General features: G+C 42.6%; 1 protein-coding gene across 1 annotated transcript in view; it reads right to left on the bottom strand.

The window, feature by feature from the left end:
• ptprja (protein tyrosine phosphatase receptor type Ja) overlaps positions 1-16,897 on the bottom strand; it is a 196,500-nt gene extending 179,603 nt beyond the window's left edge. Inside the window, exon 1 of the mRNA XM_078548955.1 lies at positions 16,623-16,897. Coding sequence (XP_078405081.1) covers positions 16,623-16,682 — 60 coding nt within the window. The 5' untranslated portion in view covers positions 16,683-16,897. The remainder of the gene's footprint in view (positions 1-16,622) is intronic.
• Between the last annotated feature and the right edge of the window lie 8,253 nt (positions 16,898-25,150).

The following is a 25,150-nucleotide window of genomic DNA, read 5'->3' as shown; positions in this document are numbered from 1 at the left end:
GCCTGCCCAATGCCAGGGTTCAGGACATCTGCCCAGGGCTGAAGAGGAACTTGCAGTGGGAGGGGGAGGATCCAGTTGTCGTGGTCCATGTAGGTACTAACGAAATAGGTGGGACAAGAAAGGAGGTTCTGCATAGTCAGTATGAGAAGCTAGGTACCAAATTAAGAAGCAGAACCTCAAAGGTAATAATCTCTTAATTATTACCTGAATCACATGCAAATTGGCACAGGACAAATAAGATTAGAGAGATGAATGCGTGGCTCAAAGACTGGTGTGGGAGAAGTGGGTTCCGGTTTGTGAGTCATTGGCACCAGTACCGGGAGAAGTGGGGACAGTTCACACCTGAACCGTGCTGGGATGAGTGGGATGAATTGCATAACTAGGGAAATTGAGAGGGCTTTAAACTAAACGGGGGGGGGGGGCAGTGGTAGATTCAAGGCAGGAGACCATAATAGTAATATGAGAAATGAGAATCATAGAATAGCAGGAAGGGGCAGAGAGATAAAACCTAAGAATACACCAGAAGTCAAGACTGGATGTAACAAGATTAACAGAAAGACAAAACTAAAGGCTCTGTATCTGAATGCACATAGCATTCACAACAAAGTAAAGGAATTTACAGCACACATTGAAACAAATAAATTTGATCTGAAAGCCATTATGGAGACATGGCTGCAGGATGACAACGATTGGGTCCCAAATATTGAGGGGTATATGACATTCAAGAAAAATAGGAGGCTAGTTAAAGGCGGAGGGGTATCACTGTTGATCAAGGATAGCATTAGTGCAATAGTTAGAGATGACCTTGGTTCAGGAGATTAGGATATAGAATCGGTTTGGGTGAAGATGAGGAATAGTAGGGGAAAGAAGTCACTAGTGGGAGTGGTCTACAGGCTCCCTAACAGTATCAACAATGTAGGACAAAGTATACAAGAAGAAATAATGGATGCTTGTGATAAAGGGACGGCAATAATCATGGGTGATTTTAATCTACATATAAACTGGAAAAATCAGATTGGCAGTGTAGCCTAGATGAGAAGTTCATAGAATGCTTTTGAGATAGTTTCTTAAAACAGCATGTTCTGGAACCAACCAGAGAGCAGGTTATATTAAACTTGCTATTGTGCAATGTGACAGGATTAATGAATGACCTCAGAATGAAGGCACCCCTAGGTAGCAATGACCACAATAAGATTGAATTTTACATCCAGTTTGAAAGGGAGAAGATTGGGTCTAAGACTAGTATTTTAAAGTTAAATAAGGACAACTATGTGGGCATGAAAGCTAAGCTAGTTGAAGTGAACTAGGATACTAGGCTAGGGGAAGATCAATAGAGAAGCAGTGGCAGACATTTAAGGGGATATTTCAGAATGCTCAGGAGTATATTCCTATAAAGAAAAATTCTAAAGGGAGGACCCGCCATACTTGGTTAACTATAGAAGTTAAGCAAAGCATCAAACTTAAGGAAAAAACATCTTACTGCACAAAGATGAGTGGCAGGTCAAATGACTGGTCAGAATACAAAGAATGGCAGAGAATGACTAAAAGGTTAATCAAGAGTAAGAAATTAGAGCATGAGAGGAAGCTAGCTAGAAATGTAAAAATGGAGCAAGGCTTTCTACAGCTATTTAAAAAGGAAAATAATGAGTCAAGTGAGTGTTGGTCTTCTAGCGAGTGACAATGGGGAGCTAATAGTAGATAATAAGGAAATGGTAGATGAAACGAACAAATATTTTGCTTCTGTGTTCACTATAAAAGGCTGCAAAAAACATTCCAGTAATATCTGTAAATCAGGAGGTGGAAGGGAGAGGGGAACTGGGTGAAATTACAATCACTAGGGAAGTGGTACTAAGCAAACTGATGGACCTGCAGGCTGATAAGTCTCCAGGTCCTGATGGACTTCATCCTAGGGTCTTAAAAGAGGCAGCTAATGAGGTAGTAGATGCGCTGGTGTTAATTTTCCAAATTTCCCTAGATTCTGGAAAGGTTCCAATTGACTGGAAAGTAGCAAATATAACCCCTCTATTCAAGAAGGGAGGGAGGCAGAAAACAGGAAACTATGGGCCAGTTAGCTTGACGTCTGTTGTGGGGAAGGTGTTAGAATTGATCATTAAGGAGGTTAAGCTGGGCACTTAGAAAAACCCCAAGAAATTGGGAAGAATTAGCATGATTTTGTGAAAGGGAAATCATGTTTAACCAATTTATTGGAGTTCTTTGAAGGAGTAACAAGCGCTCTGGATAAAGGGGAGCTTGTAGGCGTGCTGTATTTTGATTTCCAGAAGGCATTTGATAAGGTGCCATATCAAAGGTTATTGTGGAAAATAAAAGCTCACGGTGTAGGGGTTTGCATGGATAGAATATTGGCTGGCTGGCAGAAAACAGAGAGTATGCATAAATAGGTCTTTTTCTGATTGGCAGGATGTGACGAATGCAGGCCCACAGGGATTTATCCTAGGGCCTCAACTTTTTACAATTTATATCAATGACTTAGATGAGGGGAGTGAAGGCATGGTAGTTAAGTTTGCAAATGACACAAAGATAGGTAGGAAAGTATGTTGTGAAGGGAACATGAGGAGGTTGCAGACAGATATAGATAAGTTGAGTGAGAGGGAAAAAGTATGGCAGATGGAGTATAATGTGGGAAATTGTGAAATGGTTCACTTTGGCAGGAAGAATGAAAAAAGCAGCATATTACTTAAACGGAGAACGGCTTCAGAATTCCAAGCTGCAGTGAGATCTAAGGGCAGGATTTTCCCATCGGTGAGCAGGGGGCGGGGCTCACTCGCCGATGCATAAAATGACACGCGGTGACCTTGGGCGGAATTCCCGATGTCACCATGCCCCATTTAAATTTTCCGGTTGGTGGGGGCGCAGCAAAATCAGCTGTGCGCCTGCCGACCTGTCAATGGCCAATTGAGACCATTTAACTAATTAATGGACCTGCCCATTAATTAAGGTTGGCGGGCAGGCCAGGAGCTCCAGCGGGAATTAGAAAAAGCATGAAACCTCATCCACGGGCGGGATGAGGTTTCATGTAGGTTTTTTAAAATTTTATTAAAGTTTTTTAAAAAAATTATGGACATGTCCCAACTCATGTGACAGTGTCAAATGAGGGGACATGTCAGGAGTTTTTTTTCTTCTATTTTTAATATTTGTGACAGAACAGCTGATCTCCCTGAGGCAGCACTAAGCCTCAGGGATATGAGTGTGCTCTTTCCTGTGCATGCGCGAAAGAGCGCACTCTTGGGTTTAGGGATTCCCCACCCCCCCCACCCACCCGCACAGGGAGCGCATAGCGCTTCCGTGCGGACGTTGTGCTGGGCAGGCCTTAATTGGGCCTTAAATTCCCCCTTAAGGGAACAGGTGACACTTGAAGGAAGTGGGATTGGGAAGGGAAAGGGGGATGTGAGTGAAGATAAAAGGAAGTAATCAGAGATTACTTATCTGTAATTGACATGATAGGAAAGGCCATGTGAGCTGGCAAGGTAGAGGTGATGGCCATGAATATGGGTAGAGGAGTTTATATAGAGGGAGAGATTAAGTGAAAATGGGAGGATAGCGAACTCAGATGAGGCAGGGCATATTGAGTTCAGTTGGAGGTTGAGATCAGCAAGGATAAGAAGTTGCTCAGTGTTGACGCTGATGGTAGAAAGCAGAGAAGATAGCTACATGAGAACCCAGTGTGGTACTTGAGTGGGTCGTAGAGAGTGAGGCTTTTAAAAGGAGAAGTGAGAGGATAGGACAGAAGAGATGTTCAAAGGAAAAGAACATTCCAAAGGGATGGGGGCAGTCTAAGGTGTGATTTGACGATAAGAGCAACTGAGCCTAGTCCGGTGGAGAATGGTAGTCATGACATCCAGATGATTTGCAAGTCAAATTCAGACAAAAAGTTGGCAGCCCAGGAGTCATTGTGAACAGGCAGACATGCAAAACCACATACACGCAATCACATGCAAACAAACAGGTGCACACGCAAACAAGCACATGAACGCGTGGGAATGCATGCACACACACGGACGCGTGCGCATGCACGAACATGCATGGACACGTGCAGACACACATGGATATAAAGAGGCATATAGACGCATGTACACACATGCGCGCACACAGACAGGTGAAAACATTCAAACATGACCACACTCACAAAAACAGGCACACAAACAATCATACACTTGAACACACACAAGCATATAATCACACACACATGAACACAGGCACAGATACACGAGCATATGAACACAGGCACACAAACAGGTGCGCACACATGCCCACAGTCACTGCTACCCATATACTCGGGCAACAACAAACACAAATAGGCACAACTGCAAGCAGGTGCAAAAAGGTATACGCTCGAACACGCGCACGCTGGCGAACACACACGAACAGGCACAAATGCAACAGGTGTGTACAGGCAAACACGCAAACACACACGTAGTACTGTTCCCCTAAAAATTTCACAAGTTGTCATCAGCTACCTCAGCACTAACTATGGACCTTACTGCCTTGATCAACAGAGTCACTGATGAAGCTCCTTAATATTTTTTCTTATGATGAATAATCCCTCAGGGGTAGCCAGCTTGTCCAGCTACATTATCTTTGCTTTTATTTCACAAGTGCCTTTCCCATGAAATATTAAACCGCAGCCCTGTCTGCCCTCTCTGGTCGATGTAAAAGATCCCATGCAACTGTTGCAACATTGGGACAGGAGTTAGCCTAGGTGTTCTGACCAATATTTTTCCCATCAACATCACAAAAACAGATCAGGTCATTGTCACATTGCTATTTGTGGGAGCTTGCTGTGAGCAAATTGGCTACCGCATTTCCTATATCACATCAGTGACTACAGTTCTGAAGTACTTAATTGGCTGTAAGGTGCTTTGGGATGCCCTGAGGTTGAGAAAGCTACTCCATAAATGCAAGTCTTTCTTTCACTGCTCTAAGACTGCACTAATCAACATAGCATATTCCCAATTTAGCCCCCGCCCTCACAGTCTGACATCAACGTCCAGGGGATTGCTTTGTCCAGTTTACATACAGTGTGTATCCTTTCACTTCTGGCATCTGAGTTCAAATCCAGTCCTGACTAATGTGATGCAAGTTTCTGTCAGCTGTCCCGAACTGTCCTGAGGGAATTGCATTTCGGCAAAAGGTGAATGTTCAGCAAAGAACTGATCAGAGTAGTACTGTCAGGATTTGCAATTTATGCGGAAAGAATTATTTGCATTTCAGATGTTGAGATGGAGGAAAAACACATACTCTGATACAGCTTTCTCCTCCATCTCACAATGTCCCATACCTCTCGGCAGCAGCTTGTTTTTTCTTGCAAGTTTTGTCCTTTATTTTCTTAAGACATAAACTCTTTTTAGGGTCCAATCCAACACGTGTCAGCAGCCTGCCCATGTGTTGGCAGGCTCTTCAACTGACTGGGGCGAGAGGAGTGGGAGCAGAAATCACAGCTGAGCCTAACCCCGACCTGAATCAAATCCATACACACAGTTTTTACTACTGTCAAGGGTCAGACAATAACAACTTTGGTGAGGTACTGGTAGGCTGGCAATATCTGTGGAACTGTACACCAGCAAGTCCATACCTTCAGGAAAGGATGGGAGGAAACTGAAAGCAAAAAAAAAAGAGAAAAAAAGACAACTTCCAGCAACAGGAACAAATTTGTAACACATCAACGGTAAAGGCTCAGGATAATGGGATCCACCCATCCTATTTTTAACATATTTCTCTGCCTAGCTGTATGTAGGAGATTTTAGTTTCACATTCAGCACTGTAGCAATATGAAAGCTGTACTTCCCCTTTTCATTCTGTTTAATCCCATGTGGTTCATATCAGATTTATAAAAATGGCACAACCCAACCACCAACCTATAAATACCAACGACCAATGTTCCACTGGTGGGCCAGCAAAATTTCAGAGACCCTCCATTGAAGTCATCTTACCAAAATACTAGACAAGCTACATGAAGATGACAACAAAAATATTCCTTAAAAGATTATCACTTGGTCAGAGACTATTATCCTACATATGAACCCTCTGAATCTTCCTCCCACTCCTCCTTGGGTTCCAGGGTGTAACTTACCCTCTTTATGCATAACCGGAAGTTAAGTGGCAGATGGGGAAAAAAATAAGTTTTGATAAAGTGCCTCACTTCAAGCATTACCCTGACCGATCTCTTTCAGATACTGATAGACCTGCTGCACATTTCCAGCATTCTCTGTTTTTATTTTGTAATCAGGTGTTAAAGGTCATTCTGTTTAACAGGATTCAGCATAGTTACAGCTTGGTTTTCCCATGGCCAGATCTGATAGGGTAACAAATCTACAAGGATTTTTGTGTAATTAGCTAGGTATTCAGCTCATACCAAAATCAGTCATCATGTTTAAGTCTCCAAATCAAATTACGAAGAAATGTTCACCAAAAGAATTTATCTGCTTGATATTGATTACTGACATGATCTCAATGCCCCTCCTGCCCCCATAGGGACAAATTCCTTCCTCTCCAAGTATATGCAGGCTAAAAATCAACTAGATAAAAATCATTGGTGAGCTTTCTGCTGCTCGTTTAGTTAAAAACATCCTATTGTTTGATGAAGTCATATGGGAAGGCACCAGCTGATGACAGGTCAATCCCTGTAGATTTTATTTGTTAATAGTTTATTAGTAAGCCTGGCGCACAGTTCCCTGGAGAACTGTGACTTGCTTGATTCAGTTATCAGATTACTGAGTGCCAGAGTGCTTCTTCTGAAGGGGTCATATTCAACTCGAAACATTAATTCTGTTTCTCACTCTACAGATGCTATCAGACCTGCTGAGATAAAAACAGAAAGTGCTGGAAATACGGAATGCCACAGAGTGTTAACTTTGTTCCTAATTTCAATTGCTAGGCATGACACCTAAGAGGTACTTTGACTCCAAAGAGATCCCAGTGTTGGGGAACCATTGATTAACGTTCCAATGTGAGGAAACTCTCAATGTAGGTCACAGAGGGGCCTTTTTAAAAAAAGATAAATGCATCAATAAAGGAGGAAGTATCAAAAATTGAAAGAACACCCATTGTGTGCTGTATCCTTATTTACGATGAGAGACAGATATGGGCCAGCAACTTTGTGACAGGCAACTCAGTGCCAACATTAACTGTGATTCCTGAAACTAATTTGTGGAACTATAAATCTAAAACATTCTGAACTTTCTGTGCTTCCTCTGGTTGGCCCTACAGCACTGGTGATGATGACAACCTCCAGGCATCCACAAGAGACTAGGATCAGGAGAAATTCTGCATTCTGGCTGCAGCAGGTGTTGGGAGTGGCTGGGGAAGAGTGTCTGATATAAGAAGAGTGAAAATGGCATAACCGGGGCAAAGGTACGTTCCAAGGTTCTCAGGCATAGCACTTGGAGGCCTCGGTGCAGGAGGTGGACAGGAGAAGAGAACTCCTCTATTCAGTGGGGTAGGGGTGTGTAGAGTTGAGAAAGTGGGGTGGGTGGGGGGAATAGATGTCAGATTGGTTGCTAGTGATGCGATCCAAGTCCACCATATGCAAGAGCTGGTATAAAACAGCAGCATTAAAATCATTTCTTTTCCAGTAAGTTTTATACACTAATTGAGCCATGAGCCATGAAGCGGGTATATTTGACAAAGGACTATACCTCAAAGCATGCACACTGTCTTGTTCCGCATATAAGTGCATAACAAATTTAATAATGTACCCCCAGAGAAAGGGCAGTTAAAATTCAGGCTGCTATATATGCTAGAAGTGCTTGTAACAGAAGCATTGCTGTCTCCCTCCCACTCCCCAACCCTGCCGCTTTCCTCCCTGCCGCTCATTGCATCTCTCCTGAGTGCAGCATAGTGAATACCGTTGGGTCAGACTCAAGGCCACAAAATGGAGGCTGGCTCCAGCATATCTCGCCATCCAGACTCTTGCTCCAGAGCACGCCAGGGAGTTGTAGTTGTAGGTTTATAAAAGTGGCCCATTGCAAGATTTCCATTAGGCTGCTTCATGGCGACCATTAGGGTCTCGGACCTAGCGGCCCCAAACCTTTATCCCACAACCCCACTGGGGGTCAGTTTGGGGACCACAGCTCCAGACACTGTAAAGGCATTGGGAGCAAAAAGCCACTGCGGTCAATGTAAGCAGTGTAGCTCCAAGAACTTGGATGCAGCCCATGCAGGAAGAAGTTTAATGATCTCACATGTGTGGTAAAGGTTAGTGAATGCATCAAGTGCTATACACTTAAAAATGGACCACGAGCCTCACACAATGCTCCAGTCATGATTCTGCCTTCACTCACCTCCCAATATTCTCCATCAAGCACACTTATTCTTCACATTCATAACCTCACCCTAACCTTACATACTTAGCACTGTTGCAAGCCTTACATCCATATCTCTCAGCTTGCACACATTGTCAGCTGTTCAACCATGACAGGCACATCATCCAAACCCATTAATCCACACTCACTGACAAAACCACCCTCTCCTTGCAGGAGAAGGTGGTACATAATCACAGACTTCAATGCCTAATCGGTGGGGGATAAACACGGCTACATATCCTCATCCTGATGGAGGAGACAGAGCTGACCACCACTGGAGTGGCCATGACTGAAGCTATGGCAGGCGATGGGGTTCAAAGCATTGAAGATGACAATATTTTCTGACCTAATCCACCTCATACATTCCACTTCCCTTTCATCTTACCATCTTTCTGACTTACAAAATGCAGATAGTGTAAGCTTGCAACTCTTGCTTTCCCCTTCTTCCCTCACTGCAACCCTACCTGTTGCCCTTCTCCTTTTAGATACCAAAGGACTGCAACCTGGACAAGTAACAGTGCAGGAGAATGAAGTCCAAGAGGAACATGTGACTGCTGATGATGAAAAAACATCTTCTCTCAATCTCAAACTTGCAGCTACCAGCACAAATATTGACAGGCATGCACAACAAAATGTTTGGTGCATTCACAGACCTGCCAAAAAGCCAGCTGTCACTGGAACGAGCGTGGAGGAGTTTGGCATCAACTTGGTAGATGGCTTTGCAGTGAACTTGGAGCCACCCTTTTCAGAATGGAAGTGGTGGCCAATTCAATGTGAACACTTGCAGATCTAACCACTCTGCGGCATTGTATGGTCATTGTCTCAGCTTGCATTGCAGCACAAACAGATGCCACTTAACATCTCAATGCTGCAGTGAAAGCCAAGATTGTGGTCATGCAATATCAGTTTTCTTCCATGTAGGTTCAGGCAGCTGTCATCATGCCTGTGGATACCAGTGCTCAAAAGAGGCTTTCTGGGTCTCACAAATGTTGAACAATCTGTCCTGCAGCAGATTACTGAAGTGCTGGCCAAGGGAAGTGGTAGTGGCACAACAGAGCACATATCTGCTCTCCTTTCTCAGGGTGACAGCATTCGTCCTCTCACCACTGCCACACCACCAGTATCCTTACAGTTACCTGTCAGCTAGCCAGCCCAAGCTGCTGCCACCCATGCTGAGGTGGTGTAGCCCAAACTGGGCCTTCCAGGCCCAGGTCTGCTTGAGGCCATTCTCCTGGGCCACCTGCAGCTTCCTCAACAGAAGTTCAGCAACTTTCTGCTAACCACTGGTATTGTGGTCAGATGAGGCAGTCATGGCTATTTCAACTGGAAATGGGACATGTTGGTAGCTTTGTCCCTTTCTTCTCCTTCCCTTGAACAACCACTGCATACCAGGTGGTAATGGTTGACCCCTCATGATGGTGAGGTTGTGCAGGATACAGCAGATCATGACAAATTGTGACACATGATCTGATGAGTACGGCAGGGTTTCTTGAGTTGGCATTACTTGAGTGTCTCAATGGCCCGCTTGATAACGATTTGTGTGGCAGCACACTATTCTTATTATATATATGCTGGCCACATGTGGTTGGGTTACATACTGGAGGCATGAGCTAGGTGGTCAGCTGATAGCCCTTGTTGTCCAGCAGCCACCCTCTAGTTTGAATTGGCTAAGATTCTAAGGAAACAATGGACTTGTGCAGAATAATGGCATTATGGCTGCTGCCAGGATAGCAAAAAATTCAGTTGCCATGAAATGCTGAACATGGTTTCATGCCAACTGCATATTCAGGGAGTGGAACCTTTTGCAGTTAAGGTACATCTCCGCATTTAGATGGGGTACCCGCAAAGCCTCATGTGTGTAGTCAATAGTACTCTGCACCATGTGGAAGCCCTATATCCTGTCAAAGTTTTGTGCACATTCTGCCTGCATCTCTCTGGTCAGAGAGAATGCGATGTACTACCCTTTCCTGGGATAAAGAGTGCAAATCACTTCCCATATGCAACAGTGGACAGTGAACTGGGAGGTGTTAGAGATGTTGCTGGTGCCACACTGAAAGGCTCCCACACAAAGAAATTTACGGCCATAGATGCCTTCACAGCCATGAGCAGCACCATCCTTGCCCTGCTTGGAACTTGCACGCCTGACTGCAAGATGTAGCAGATTTCAGTAAGCGCCTCCTTTGTAAAATGAAGACGACACATATACTCCTCCTCCCTAATGTTAAAGTATGCTCCTGCGTGGATAAGGCCTCCAGCTGAGAGCCCTACTTTCCATCCTCCTTCTCTTTCTGTGAACAATAGATCCTATATTACAATGAGGTTTATAAGATTATGTTTTGGGACTACATCTTTAAATTTAGGGTAAAAATGAAGGAAGTCATGTGGCCTGTGCTGAAGTCTGCCTGGCAACAGGTATGGGTGATAGGGCTGTTAAAGATTAAAGGAAGACCTAGATTGTTTAACTGGGAAAAGGTATTCACACTTGCAGACAATGACGAAGGAACTGTGATGCTGGTGGACAGACTGTGGACCTCCAAGTACAAAAAGTATCAGGTTGCAAAAGTGTATACTTTGAACTATCCTATCCTGAAATCAAATGGACAGAGTTGGGGTCTTAGGAATAGCTAATTAGCATTTCTAGCTGGATAAAAGGCACATGTGATTTACGCTGTCATGAGGAAAGGTGCAGAGTAAACCATTGTAAATATCGGGTTACAGACTTTCCTAAAATATCACAATCAGGTGATTTTTTGTACTACTCTAGAACTTGGAGGTCCACAGCCTGCCAGGATCTGGGAGAGAGTGGGTGCCGGAGGCTGTAAGCTTTTATGGTTCACAATGCAGGAATGCAGGTGGAAACTCACACTTGGATTCAAAAGACCAAGTTTGGGAGGAGTTAAAAGGAGGCTGGAACATTTACTTATGAATGTTACGTTTACTTAGCTTGCGTTAGAGAAAGGATCTCCTATAATATTCTCACTGTGAAGGACAGTTCTGGGGTTGGAAGTTATCAGGCCGAGAAAGGAAAAGAACAGGTTAAACCTTCAGGAACTAAAAATCACTTTGGCCTGATTTTGGGAGAATTGAATATCTACTTAAAAGCTCAGTATAACGTATACCTGTGAAGTGTGTTTTTCAGTTGTAGTAAAAACAAAGGGAGGTATTCTGTTTTGTGGTTTCAAGTATAGGTTGCCTTTAAAGATAGCATTTAGTTAATAAAGCTTTTAGTTTTTGTTAGAGTAAACATCTCAAAAACATGAAATTTTGTTGTGTCATTTTTTCAGCTATTAGCTGGAAGTTCAAATTTCTTTTTTAAAGTTATCAGTCTCTATGTGGCTCATAACACAATAAAATCAATAGATTTATACCAGTTACAGCAGTTTTACCCGTCACAGGCCAAGGTGGAAAGCACGCTGCAGGGTTACTGATTGCTCAGGAATGTTCCCGGTCACAGTCCTGACACCAAGTGTGAGCTCATTCAGGCTCCCTCGGTCTCTGTGCTGTTGTCCCTTCCATGCTGCAGGCCAAGGCAGCTGTTAAATACAGCACCCATGACTAGGAGCAAGTGATGGGGTTGGAATCCTTGAAGTCATAGCAAAGGCCTTCACCATGCACAATATCACACCCTATCGACTTCAACAACTTCAGACAGCACTAGGAAACTGCTTCTGCAAACTCAGACAGAGCCAGTAGAAATGAATCAGCAACTAATATGAAAGAAGTTGTTGATCCTTTTAAACAGCACTAGTAGGGATCCTTCTTGTTCCTGAACATATGTACAGGGGTGCATATTTAAGAGAGGGCATCAGCTGCACTGAAGTCAAAAAATTGCAGTGCCAATATCAAATCAATGTTACACGCTGACTGACGTCACTGTCTATTCTGTGTTAATCCAGCGCACGCTCCCAACACCCTCATCAAAATGGCATCTGGTGTGGGCTGTCCCAGAAGTGTGTGCGCACGGTGCAGATGCCAGTTTGGTGCAAAAATGGCTCCTGTAGAACAGAAACTACAGGCATAAGGGAGCTGAATTTTGCAGCCTTGTTCTCAGGATGGGAAAGATCCTGGCGAGATGCTGGCAACCATCGCCCAGAAACGGTGATAGTGAGCCAGTGCAATCCTGATAGTGATAAGTAGTGTTAGGTGGAAAATTCTTTTTACAACTGAGTGGTTTGCAAGGACACTTCAAAGGCCATCAAGAGAGTCAACCATGTAAACCAGATTAAGTAAAAGTGACAAGTTCCACTCTCTAAAAGAAACAGGGGACAAATTGGTGCATCAAGATCCAATGACAGGAGTGACAGAACAGAGCCCAATCCTGTATGTTTTATACAATTTATATTCAGAGCAAGAAGCCATCAGAATTCCAAGCTAAATGTATACAAGAAAAAGTCAAGGATGAGGAGAGGTCATTGAGCCTATCTGTCCAATATTGCAATTTGAAAAGCAACTTTCATTTAAAAAATGACGTTAATGTAATAGAACATTCCAAGACACTCTAGGGAAGCAATAATTAAATAATATTTGACACTGTCCAGAGATATTTTTTCGACAGGTGATGAAAAAGACAGTCAAAAAGGTAAGTTTCAAGAAGAGTCCTAAAAGGTGAGAGATATAGAGAAAGAGATAGAGAGGTTTTAGGAAGGAAATTGAAGAGCTTACGACCAAGGTTACTGAAGGCACGTCACCAATGGTGGAACAAAGACAATCATGGATATGTAAGAGTGCAGAATTAGTGCAGGGATCTTAGAGGGTTTTAGGGCTAGAGGATGTCACAGAGAATGAGAGGGGAAAAACATTAAAAAAAGAGGATGAGAATTTTAAAATCATGGCGTTACCAGATCTGAAGCAAACGTAGGTCAGGGAGCAATGGGGTGACGGTTGAACAGGGCTTGGTGCAAGTTAGGAGACAGGCAACAGAGTTGCACTCAAGTGTACCAAGGATGCAAAGTAGAAGTCTGGTCATTGAAACATTCAAGTCTAGAGATAACAAAGACATAGATGACAGCATCAGCAGGAGATGAGCTGAGGCAGAGGAGAAGACAGATGATATTACAGAGGTGGAAATAGGAAGTCTCAATGATGGAGATACATGGGGTTAGAAACTCAGGGTCAAATAAAATGTCAAAACTGAACAGTCTGGTTGAACCTCAGGCAGTGACTAGGGAAAGCAAATAAAGCAGGAACTGAAGACAATGGCTATTGCCATTAGTTATAGAATATTTAATTGGGGGCAATTTCTGCCCATCCGATACATGATGTCAGACAAGCAGCATGATAAATCAGTCAGCGAAGGCATCAGGGGAGATGGTGGTGAGGCAATGCTGGGTATCAGAGTACATGCTGAACCTGAGCTTGTGTTTCCAGGTGCTAAATATTCCCAACACCTAGGCTGCACTGAATTATCTGATAGGTAATCACTTGTATCAAGTTACACTTTTGAATCAAATTTTTTATTCAGACCCACTATGGATCAAGATATATTCACATGAATATCCAGGATTTAGCTAAATCAGTAATTCATGTGGCACTTTAAGTGCAAAAAAAAATGATACCTACAAAAATAACTCAGGGTAGTGGGTGGGAGGAGTCCTGCTTCTCCTGATTTCACAAGCAAAGTCAAATAACTTATAAACATTTCACCTACTTGGCCTCCTCTGGCCCCAGACTCTTATTCCCGCAAAATTGGTCTGGCAGAAAGCTTCCCCATCCGGGTCCTTGGTTAAAATAGCAGTTGGACCCTGATTACTGCATCAGAGGCCAATCTGCATATTTGAAGTCAGTAATTTTAAGATCTGTGGGAGCAGCATGGGCCTGTGGCAGGCAGATCAAGCTAAACCTGACAGTGCGCGAATTTAGTGTCCTGCTTTGACACTGTCCTGACTTTCAAAATTCATGTCCATCACCAGAATTACCTATTTCCTCATCCATGTCATGTAACTCCATCTCTACCTAGCCAATACTGCTGCTGAAACCCTGGCTTATTTGTCTGTACAGTCAACCAGGTTCTTGAACTCCATCTATAATATACTTCAGCTCCTCCATAATTTATATTTTCAAAAACAAAATTCATGCCAAATCCAGCTCACCTCCCACCCCCATGATTTCCTCTAGTGGCTCCTAGTCGTTAGGTGCATCAACTGCAAAATTCCTCTTGCTTGAAAATTATTTCACAGAATTCTTCTGCAACCTCCTCCAGCCCCATTTCCCTGTGCATACCCTTTATCCTTCCAACGCTGCGTGCTACCACAATATTTTTCTTGCACAGAGTTGCAATTGACCTTCTTTAACCTAAGCAAAGTACAACATAGCAGTCCTCCCCGCCATCATTGTGAGAAAAAAAAACTTTTTCACACAACGAGTGGTTTGGGTCTGGAATGCACTGCCTGGAAGTGTGGTGAAGGCAGATTCAATCGAGGCATTCAAGAGGGCATTAGATGATTATTTGAATAGAAACAATGTGCAGGGGTACGGGGAAAAGGCAGGGCAATGGCACTAGGTCATGATGCTCATTTGGAGAGTTGGTGCAGACACAATAGGCTGAATGGCCTCCTTCTGTGCCTTTAAAATTCTTTGATTCTGTGATTGGTAGCATCAGTCATCTTGCCTATCTTCTCATGTTTTCCTAGCTTCGAGACCTTCTTGACATCTACCACTTTGACAGCACCTTTGATCTTGCTCAGTTCTTTCTGTCAACTGTGAAGAACTTATAGGATGTTTTACTCCATAAAAATATTATTTAAGTTTAAGTTATAAGATACAATTTAAGCTATCACAATGTCAGCAGAAACTGAGCCAGAAACTAAAACTAACTTAGCAGTCTTGTGAAACTATAAGGATACAATTATAACAAGGAGATTTATGTTACAAACAATATCATTAATTATAATTATTTTAATTGACTCATTGATTGACTCATTGTCAACTGGAACTTTGACTAAATGTGCCATGGCAAAAAACAGTGGCTCTGTTGGGTTACTGAAGTTCTTCTAAAAGGAAGCAAACTCGATAATCTCAAATCAATTTATACAACAAAATAAAGGGTGGGTAGGGAAGTACCTGACTTTACTGGATGCATTTAAAAACAGTTAGTCATAATGGTGTTATGGACCATTACCCATGAATCTGATAAGGTGCTTGCTCATTTCAACTGTCTTTCAGCTACAACTGTACTGTGCCCATAGACAGAGTGGCCATTAATATTTTAGAAAATGCAATGAATGATTTCTATAAAAATAACTGAACAGAAAACAAAGCTTAAAATGAGCTTTTCACCAGGAATTCTTTGGAAATTCTATCCGTTAAAATGCAATGTCTGAAATTGATTGCTTACATGTGAAATATTTCATTCAATCCTCAAGGTATGTCAGTCATCATTCACATCAGGTCAGAGACACAAGCACAAATACAGGTTTAGAGTTACTTAACACCCTGCTCCAGAAATCACCAACAATCTTTATGGCTTTACCCGTCACCTGCTTTACAGAAACATAAACCAGATAGAATGTTCCAGAGGAATAAGCATCAGATACCACAGAACTCACAATGGTTGACCTCCATCTTGGGATGAACATCCAAGAATTAACCAGAGATGTGGCTTAAATTAGTATAATGGATAACCCCAAGGCATTATTTCTTGATGTTGAGAATCACAATACAAAGAAACTGAAGATTATTGCAAGATTCTAGTGTAGCAGAGAGAAGATTTGACAATATTACACATTTTAAATATTTAATATTCAAAAGTTGTTTTCTTAAATCCTAGTTGTCACATTTATATTTTGATTATTTTTTTATTTATTAACTTTAAATATAGATGCATGATGATAAAGCAGTACATATCTGTTTACACAGGTTGGAGCTTCACAGGGTCAGTTCTATAAAAGATATCTAATAATTATACACGTACAACTGATTTTGCAGATCTCAATGCACGTATATTAAATCGTGATTGAACTACTATGTATTGCACATTGGTAAACCAATTAGCGATAGTCGGCGTTAGGACCCAGAAAAACGTTACACTAAACGTTAGACGAGAGAGTGCAACAATGGTGTAATTCGCTGGCAAAAACTGTACATCCGGAGTAGCCTCAGCACCCGCAGCCCCATCCAGGGGTAGTCTCTGCACCCACAGTCCTCCCTCTCCCAGCTGGGGAGGCTACAAGTTACCTGCCTCCATTCGACAGGTGCACTGGGCAACCTCCGTATTCTCATTTGAACAGTAAGTTACTTCCATCCTCCCTTCCCTCTACCCAGCGAGGGGCTATGGAAATCTCAGCTCACTGCCCAGACTATCCTTACCTGAAACAGCAAGGCGCTGCCCACCAGCAACACCAGAGCATTCCGCCAACTTGGCTCCATCCCGATCCAGGAAACCGCACCGACTGCAGTGAAACTTCTTTTCCACCTTTTTTCTCTCCGTGTTTCAGCTCACGAACTTCAGTGCGCCGACTTTGTCAACTTAAAAAAATAACAAACTTCATTTTGACCTCTGTAAACTCGCAGTTGAAGCCCACAATGTACGCGGAGTGTATTAAGACACTGACCTGGGCTGGTAGAAGGAAGAAAGTTTAATTCAAGAGGGTGGGGCCCAATCTCTGAAACGTCAGAGAAACAAACATTCCGAGCACTGATCTGCTGTAAACTCCAGTTCAACCGGCCGGGCTGGCCTAACAAACAATAAATTTCCATTTACCTGGAACCTCATCAGTTAGCGACAGTCTGGGGTAAAATATTAAGACCCAGGTCTTCTCCCAATTATTTAAACTGTTTATTAAAAATACCGATTCACCTGAAATGCCTTTTAAAAAATAAATATCATGCATTTACCATCCCCAAGGGGTGTTATCAGACAAATTTTGCCACTGAACCACATAAGTATTAGGACAGGTAACCAAAGACTTGGTTGAAGAGGTAAACTTGAAGGAGTATCTGTGGGGAATCCAAAATATAAATCACAAATAAATACAATCAAGGAATTCAGGAGAAAGCAGTAGAATGAAACAGTGAGATGAAGTAGAGTGGGAGGAGAATCCTATGGAACATGAACACAGGCAGAAACCAGTTTGGCGGAAATGTCTTATTTCTGTCCAGTAAACTCTATGTAATTAAATAAGGAGTGGTTAATGGGAGAAAATTCATTGTTTTAAGGCCTAAGCGCCTGGAGGCATGACTATCAATGGTGGAGTGATGGAACTCAGGGACCAGAATTGGAGATATGCAGGGATGACATGGGTTGTTGGGCTGAAGGAGATTACAGCAATAGAGAGCGCTGTGGCCAAGGAGGGATTTGAACAATAGGATGAGAATTTTAAACTTGAGGCATTGTCAGGCCTGGAACCAATGCAAGCAAGCACAGAATCATAGTTGTACAGGTCTTGGTGTGATTTATGATACAAGCCTCAAAGTTCTGGATGAATTGAAGTTTATAGAGAGTGGGCTGGCCAGGAGAGCATTGGAATAGTTGAGTCTGCAGATAACAAAAGGTTTCAGCAGCAGATGCGGCGAGGAAACAGGGGACATCGATAATGTTATGGAGGTGGAAGTAGGTGGGTATATAGGATTGGAAGCTAAGGCCAGTGTTCACAACCTTGGTGTTCTATTTGACAGTCTGTTTCAGCCTCAGATAGTGGCCATGGAAAGGGACAGAGTCAGTGGCTAGGAAACTGAGTTTGTGGCAGGAAGCGAATACAATGACCGTAGTCTTACCAATATTTAATTGAAGCAAATTTTTGCTTATCGAATAATGGATGTCAGACTGGCAGCATGACAATTAGAGTCAGTGCTAGCGTCGAGAGAGGTGGTGGTGAGGTACAGCTGGGTTTCATCAACATATATTTGGAATCTGACATTTCGTTTTTAGATGATGTCACCAAAGAGCAACAAATAAATGAGAAATAAAATGGGCAAAGAGTGGATCCTGAGGAACTTCATAAGTAACAGTGCTGAAACTGGAAGGGAACAACTCAAATGATAAGAACAGAATCTAGCAAGGGAGTTCTACCCAGCTGGACAACGGAGTAGAGATGTTGAAGGCAGATGAGGTGGTCAGCTGTGTTAGAGACAACAAATAGAAAGATAAGGATGAGGAGGAATAGTGCACCAGAGTCACAAAAAATAGAGATGAAAATAATAACAGACAAATCCTAAATGTGCTTGTATGACACTTTTCTGGCCACCATTTGATCAAGTGTTTACTCACTTAAAATAAATTGATTAACTCCTCCAATTAAATAACGAAAGCTATATGGGAACAAGCACATGTGTTGCTATTAGCTTCAGCTGTAATTTCCAGTCTGTTGTTTTATTAATCCTATTGCAAAGTTCTGGAATTGGAAATAAATTTAATTACATACTGTAATCATTGGAATACAAGCTAAAGTGTGTATAAAATAATTCACAGCAACAGGATGCAAGACTGAATTTTGTGCTCAGGTAGGGTTTGACTAACTGCCCTGGTGTCAGCCTTGGGTCAATGGTCAGAAGGTAATGTGTTTAACTCAACTCCAGAGACTTGAGCAGTAATCCAAGCTGACACTTTTGTGTTTAGATGTGTGGTCTCTGTATACTTAACCTTGTAATGCCCGCTTAAATAGTTTAGACTGGACATTGTCCCATATGCTCCACCTGTTCTAATTTCCCTTCATTTGCACCCTTCAATTATCTGATTGTTTGATTCACCTTTAGCCCTCTTACTTGAGTCAATGTGCTTTATTCTGGTGTTCTGGAGGCCTATCTTTCAACTGATGTAATTGTCTTTCACAGGCTCCAGGGTTGCCTTCTAATAGATCTTATTGGTTAAACTGACAACCTCCATCTCAGTGATAAAAACTGAATTTTCTTGTGAAAGCTGACACATAGGTTGAACAGTTTTTCGTCAGCTACAAATGCCAATGGCTGACATGTTGTTAAATATACAATTCCAGTTGCCTGCATCTTCTGTATAATTCAAATGGCAAAGGCATTTTTTGTGTTTTCTTTTTAAGAATATTTGCACCTTTCAGTTTGTTTCAATATTCTCCTGAAGACACTGGTTTATGCAAGTGGATATTCTTCGAGTGCAGAGGATCCTAAACTGTTATACACATACTCTGGTGCCACACAAGCGAAATTGTCTAGTGGTGGATTTTATTTATTAATTATTTTATTTTATTTACTAGCTGAAACCTGCAACATTTGCAATCATATTAGTATCTAAATTTGAATAATTTACTGTTATTCATTCAGCAAAGGATTTAATAGAATTAAAACTTCTCACTCTGGAACAAAGCTACAGTAAACTATCCATTTGTAAAAACTGGCCTAGGATCATAAATACAAATTTTGCCAAAAGTCTGGCCTTCTGACTTGTTTATAGTCACACTATAAGACAGTCTAAGTGGGAACTGTTTTCTCCTGAGCTGAAAAGGTAGGCTTACATCTAATGGGTTCAATGTTATTTGAGGAATAAACACTATTTCCTTGAAATCTGCTTGTTATAATTTCAGTATGCGTCATCGAAAAAACATCTTCCTAACTACCAATCTTGTTCATTGACAGTTCCCTTGGCCGGAATTTTCCAGCCCCACCCCGTGGCGGGGTTGATGAGCAGTTGAACTCACTGTTCAGATCGGCAGAACCGGAAGATCCCACCTGCGTGAAGGGCTGGAAAATTCAGCCTCTTGTTTGCGATTCAAGTTTTGTAGCAACATTATAAGTGCTCCTTCCTTGTGCGGTGGCATGCCCAATGGAATTAGGCTGTGAACAAACCGGAAGGTCTACGCTGTTATCATCTTCTTCATCTACAGAGTTAACGCTGGTGAATTCTTTTAATTCACCTGAAAACTTTTGAACAATGAATTGTATAAAGTATTTATCTCTGCCATTTTACCCACTTAACCAATTCCATCATCTCATCCACGCTACCTATGCTATCTCCATCCCACCCCTTCTATCCCTCCCATGCTATTCTCATCCCTGTCACCAATGTTATTTTATCCCTCAAGGAAACAATCTCTCCAGCCAGGGTAACTTTGTTTGTTGGGCTCCCTTTACCTTCCACTGTTTGTGTACACTACCCCACCCCTTGTTCTCCACCAACTGTTGTCAGCCGCACGCATGTTATAAACTCCAGTTCTCTGTGTGCCCCAAATATTTCCGCATGCACCAGGCACCACTCACCAAATAAATCCACCAATAGGCGCACTCCTTAAACTGACCGATCAAAATTGACTCATCCATTATTCCCCCAGCCGCTTGATTCCCCACTCCCCCTCAGCTCCCCTCACACCCCCATTAGCCCCATTAAAACCCATTAGCTGATGTTGTAAAAAGGGTGCGTGTCCTCTCTGCTCCTGTTCACCATTACACTCCGTGGATGGCTGTGCAGAGGGATCGCTGCTGCAGCTGTGACAGGAAGACCTGGCTGCAAGGACAGAGAAAGGTAGGGCCATAATTATCCTCGCAGTCAGATCACCACTGACTGGAGGATCTGGCCTTATGTTTATACATTTTCCCCATCTACCATGTCTGTAAACTCCTCAAAGAATTCCACGATTTTTGAGAAACATGAATTTCCTTTTTGAAATCTATGCTGGCTACTTCAAACTATTTCTCTTTGTCTAGATATGTGGTAATTTTATTGTTAGTGAGAGAGTCTAAAATTTTCCCCATTACAGATGTTAACCTGGCCTGTAATTACCCAGATTAGCTATGTAGCCCTCTTTAAACGTGGATACCACATTAACCAATCTCTAGTTCTTCAACACACATCGGCACTCAATAGACCAAACCCGGAAGGAAGCCACTTGGCCTGTCGTGTTCATGCTGGTACTCTGCAAGAACAACTCGCTTAGTCTCACTCCCCTGCCTTTTCTCCATAGCCCTGCAAATCTCTTCAGATAATTATCTAATTCTCTTCTGAAGGAACACAAAACAAAAACAGAATTACCTGGAAAAACTCAGCAGGTCTGGCAGCAGCGGTGGAGAAGAAAAGAGTCGACGTTTTGAGTCCTCACAAACCTTCAACAGAACTGAGTATAGTTAGGAGAGGGGTGAAATATAAGCTGGTTTAAGGTTGGGGGGGGAGGGGGGGAGAAGTTGGGGGTGGTTGTAGGGACAAGCAAGCAGTGATAGGAGCAGATAATCAAAAGATGTCACAGACAAAAGGATCAAAGAGGTGTTGAAGGTGGTGATATTATCTAAGAAAATGTGCTAATTAAGAATAGATGGCAGGACACTCAAGGTACAGCTCTAGTGGGGGTGGGGTGGAAAGACTGACAAGGTATTAGTTGTAGATTTAAAAATAATGGAAATAGGTGGGAAAAGAAAAATCTATATAAATTATTGAAAAAAACAAAAGGGAGGGGAAGAAACGGGGTGGGGATGGGGGGAGGGAGTTTAAGATCTAAAGTTGTTGAATTCAATATTCAGCCCGGAAGGCTGTAAAGTGCCTAGTCGGAAGATGAGGTGCTGTTCCTCCAGTTTGCGTTGGGCTTCACTGGAACAATGCAGCAAGCCAAGGACAGACATGTGGGCAAGAGAGCAGGGTGGAGTGTTAAAATGGCAAGCGACAGGGAGGTTTAGGTCTTTCTTGCGGACAGACCGCAGGTGTTCTGCAAAGCGGTCACCCAGTTTGCGTTTGGTCTCTCCAATGTAGAGGAGACCGCATTGGGAGCAACGAATGCAGTAGACTAAGTTAGGGGAAATGCAAGTGAAATGCTGCTTCACTTGAAAGGAGTGTTTGGGCCCTTGGACGTTGAGGAGAGAGGAAGTGAAGGGGCAGGTGTTGCATCTTCTGCGTGGGCATGGGGAGGTGCCATAGGTGGGGGTTGAGGAGTAGGGGGTGATGGAGGAGTGGACCAGAGTGTCCCGGAGGGAACGATCCCTACGGAATGCTACCAGGGGGGGGTGAAGGGAAGATGTGTTTGGTGGTGGCATCATGCTGGAGTTGGCGGAAATGGCGGAGGATGATCCTTTGAATGCGGAGGCTGGTGGGGTGATAAGTGAGGACAAGGGGGACCCTATCATGTTTCTGGGAGGGAGGAGAAGGCGTGAGGGCGGATGCGCGGGAGATGGGCCGGACACGGTTGAGGGCCCTGTCAACGACCGTGGGTGGAAAACCTCGGTTAAGGAAGAAGGAGGACATGTCAGAGGAACTGTTTTTGAAGGTAGCGTCATCAGAACAGATGCGACGGAGGCGAAGGAACTGAGAGAATGGGATGGAGTCCTTACAGGAAGCGGGGTGTGAGGAGCTGTAGTCGAGGTAGCTGTGGGAGTCGGCAGGCTTGTAATGGATATTGGTGGACAGTCTATCATCAGAAATTGAGACAGAGAGGTCAAGGAAGGGAAGAGAAGTGTCAGAGATGGACCATGTGAAAATGATGGAGGGGTGGAGATTTGAAGCAAAATTAATAAATTTTTCCAGGTCCCGACGAGAGCATGAAGCAGCACTGAAGTAATCATCGATGTACCGGAGAAAGAGTTGTGGGAGGGGGCCGGAGTAGGACTGGAACAAGGAATGTTCCACATACCCCATAAAGAGACAGGCATAGCTGGGGCCCATGCGGGTACCCATAGCCACACCTTTTATTTGGAGGAAGTGAGAGGAGTTAAAGGAGAAATTGTTCAGTGTGAGAACAAGTTCAGCCAGACGGAGGAGAGTAGTGGTGGATGGGGATTGTTCGGGCCTCTGTTCAAGGAAGAAGCTAAGGGCCCTCAGACCATCCTGGTGGGGGATGGAGGTGTAGAGGGATTGGACGTCCATGGTGAAGAGAAGGCCTCTTCTGAAGGCCTCAATTGAATCTGCTTCCACCATACTCTCAGACAGTGAATTGCAGATCCTAACCTGTTGCTGTTATTCCATGGTGCTGTGATCTCAGCGGGGAGCCAAGTTTACAGGTCAGACATTCATGACTGCAATGTTGTAACCCTGGCTCCAAGCTACATTCCATGTAAACGCAGCTTCCCACTGGGATCGCAAAATCATTCCTGTAAAATGACCTCTAAAATATAATTTTAGGGCTCTGGCAATTTTCTCCCTAAGGGTCATAGGATGTGTCCCTTTAACGCTGGCATTTTGCTTAAGCAACTTGTCCAATATTTTCATGATGTTCATCATAATATCTTTCACCTTGTTTTGACAAGTTTCAGGATTTATCTCCTTTCTGATATATTTCTGATATCATGTGAATGGCTTAGTAAGTACATCTGTCATTTTTTCCTTCGTCATCTAAAAATTGACAATTCTTTCCTTTCAGGAGCCTACCTCTCTTTTAACAATTATCATTTTGCTGAAATGCTTGTAAAATTATTTATTTTCCTTTTGATGTTTTTAAAAGAAAACCCAAACTGTCTCTAAGCATTTCCCGTTCAACTTGTTTTTCCTTTTTCATATTGTACATTTTAAAAAATATTTATTTTTATAGTGCTCATCAACTCATCAGTTTTAATTAGTTTCTAACCATATTATTTAAAATCACAAACACTTTCCTTTATTAATGGAATAATAAATTCCATTAATTTATTCTGCACCTTTGCCATCTCTATTCTTAAAGGCATCCAACTATTGCTTGACAGCCATATGCAAAAATTTCTCCATCCAGAAAGAAAAATATCAGCTCATTCGCTCCCCATCTTTCTAAAATTTGCCCTCATCCAATCTGGTGCTCTAGTTTTTGCATTGATTGGTCCCCTTTCTAGTTGGATCTTAAAACCTTTTGGAAATTGTAGCCATTATTCCCAAGGTGTTCACCCCCATTTTGCTCATCTACTAGCTCCAGCAATGCCTCCTTCTGACATACTGGTTGCACACATTTTAGGGATTCCATTCCTCTTTCTTTGTTTACTCCCATAGTAAGTGGACAATTAAAATATCCCAGACAGTAATTTTTATATACCTACTCATCTCTCTAATCTAACTGAAGATTCCCTATACCATCTCCTTTCCATAATTTGAACATCAGTAATATATGCCTAATCCACAAGCACTTCTTAAAATCTTAAAAATCTAATCATAGTGACTCTGTATTCCTTTCTTGAATGTTAACCCTCTCTTTCCCTTCCCAAATATATTTTATCCTGACATTTATTTTTCTTTCTTATTGAGTTTTAAAAAAATTCTTTCTCGATGTGTGCATCACTGGCAAGGCCAGGATTTAGTGTCCGTCACTAATTGCCCTTGAAAAGGTGGTTGGGAGCTCCCATCTTAATCCACTGCAGTCCTTGTGATGGAGGTACTCAAACCATGTCGTTAGGTTAGGGGATTCAAGGGTTTAACCCAGTTACATTGAAGGAATGGTGGTATATTTCCAATGGTGGGGAACTTGGAGGTGTTGGTGTCCCCATGTGCTTGCTGCCCTCCTAGGCGGTAGAAATCATGGATTTGCGAGGTGCTGTTGAAGAGCCTTGCAAATAGTAATAATACTATGCTGGATGAATTCCTGGAGTGTGTACAAAATGGTTTTTTTGGATCAGTATGTTGAGGAGCCGACAAGGGAACAGGCTATCCTAGATTTGGTATTGTGCAGTGAGAAGAGGTTAATTAATAATCTTGTGCGGGGTACTTTAGGGAACAGTGACCATAACATGATAGAATCCTTCATTAGGATGGAAAGTGAAGCAGTCCAATCTGAAACTAGGATCATAAATCTAAACAAAGGAAACTACCATGGTATGAGGTGTGGGTTGGCTAAGATAGATTGGGGAACTTAATTGGAAGGCTAGATAAAAGGATAGACAATGGCTAATATTTAAAGAATGATTGTTTGCATTGCAACAGTTATATATTCCTTTCTGGTGCAAAAACACAACAGGAAACGCAGCCCAACCATGGCTAGCAAAAGAAATTAATG

Source organism: Cetorhinus maximus, chromosome 9 (genome assembly GCF_964194155.1).
Source record: "Cetorhinus maximus chromosome 9, sCetMax3.hap1.1, whole genome shotgun sequence".
Lineage (NCBI taxonomy): Eukaryota > Metazoa > Chordata > Chondrichthyes > Lamniformes > Cetorhinidae > Cetorhinus > Cetorhinus maximus.
This window is presented reverse-complemented; position numbering and strand designations above follow the sequence as displayed.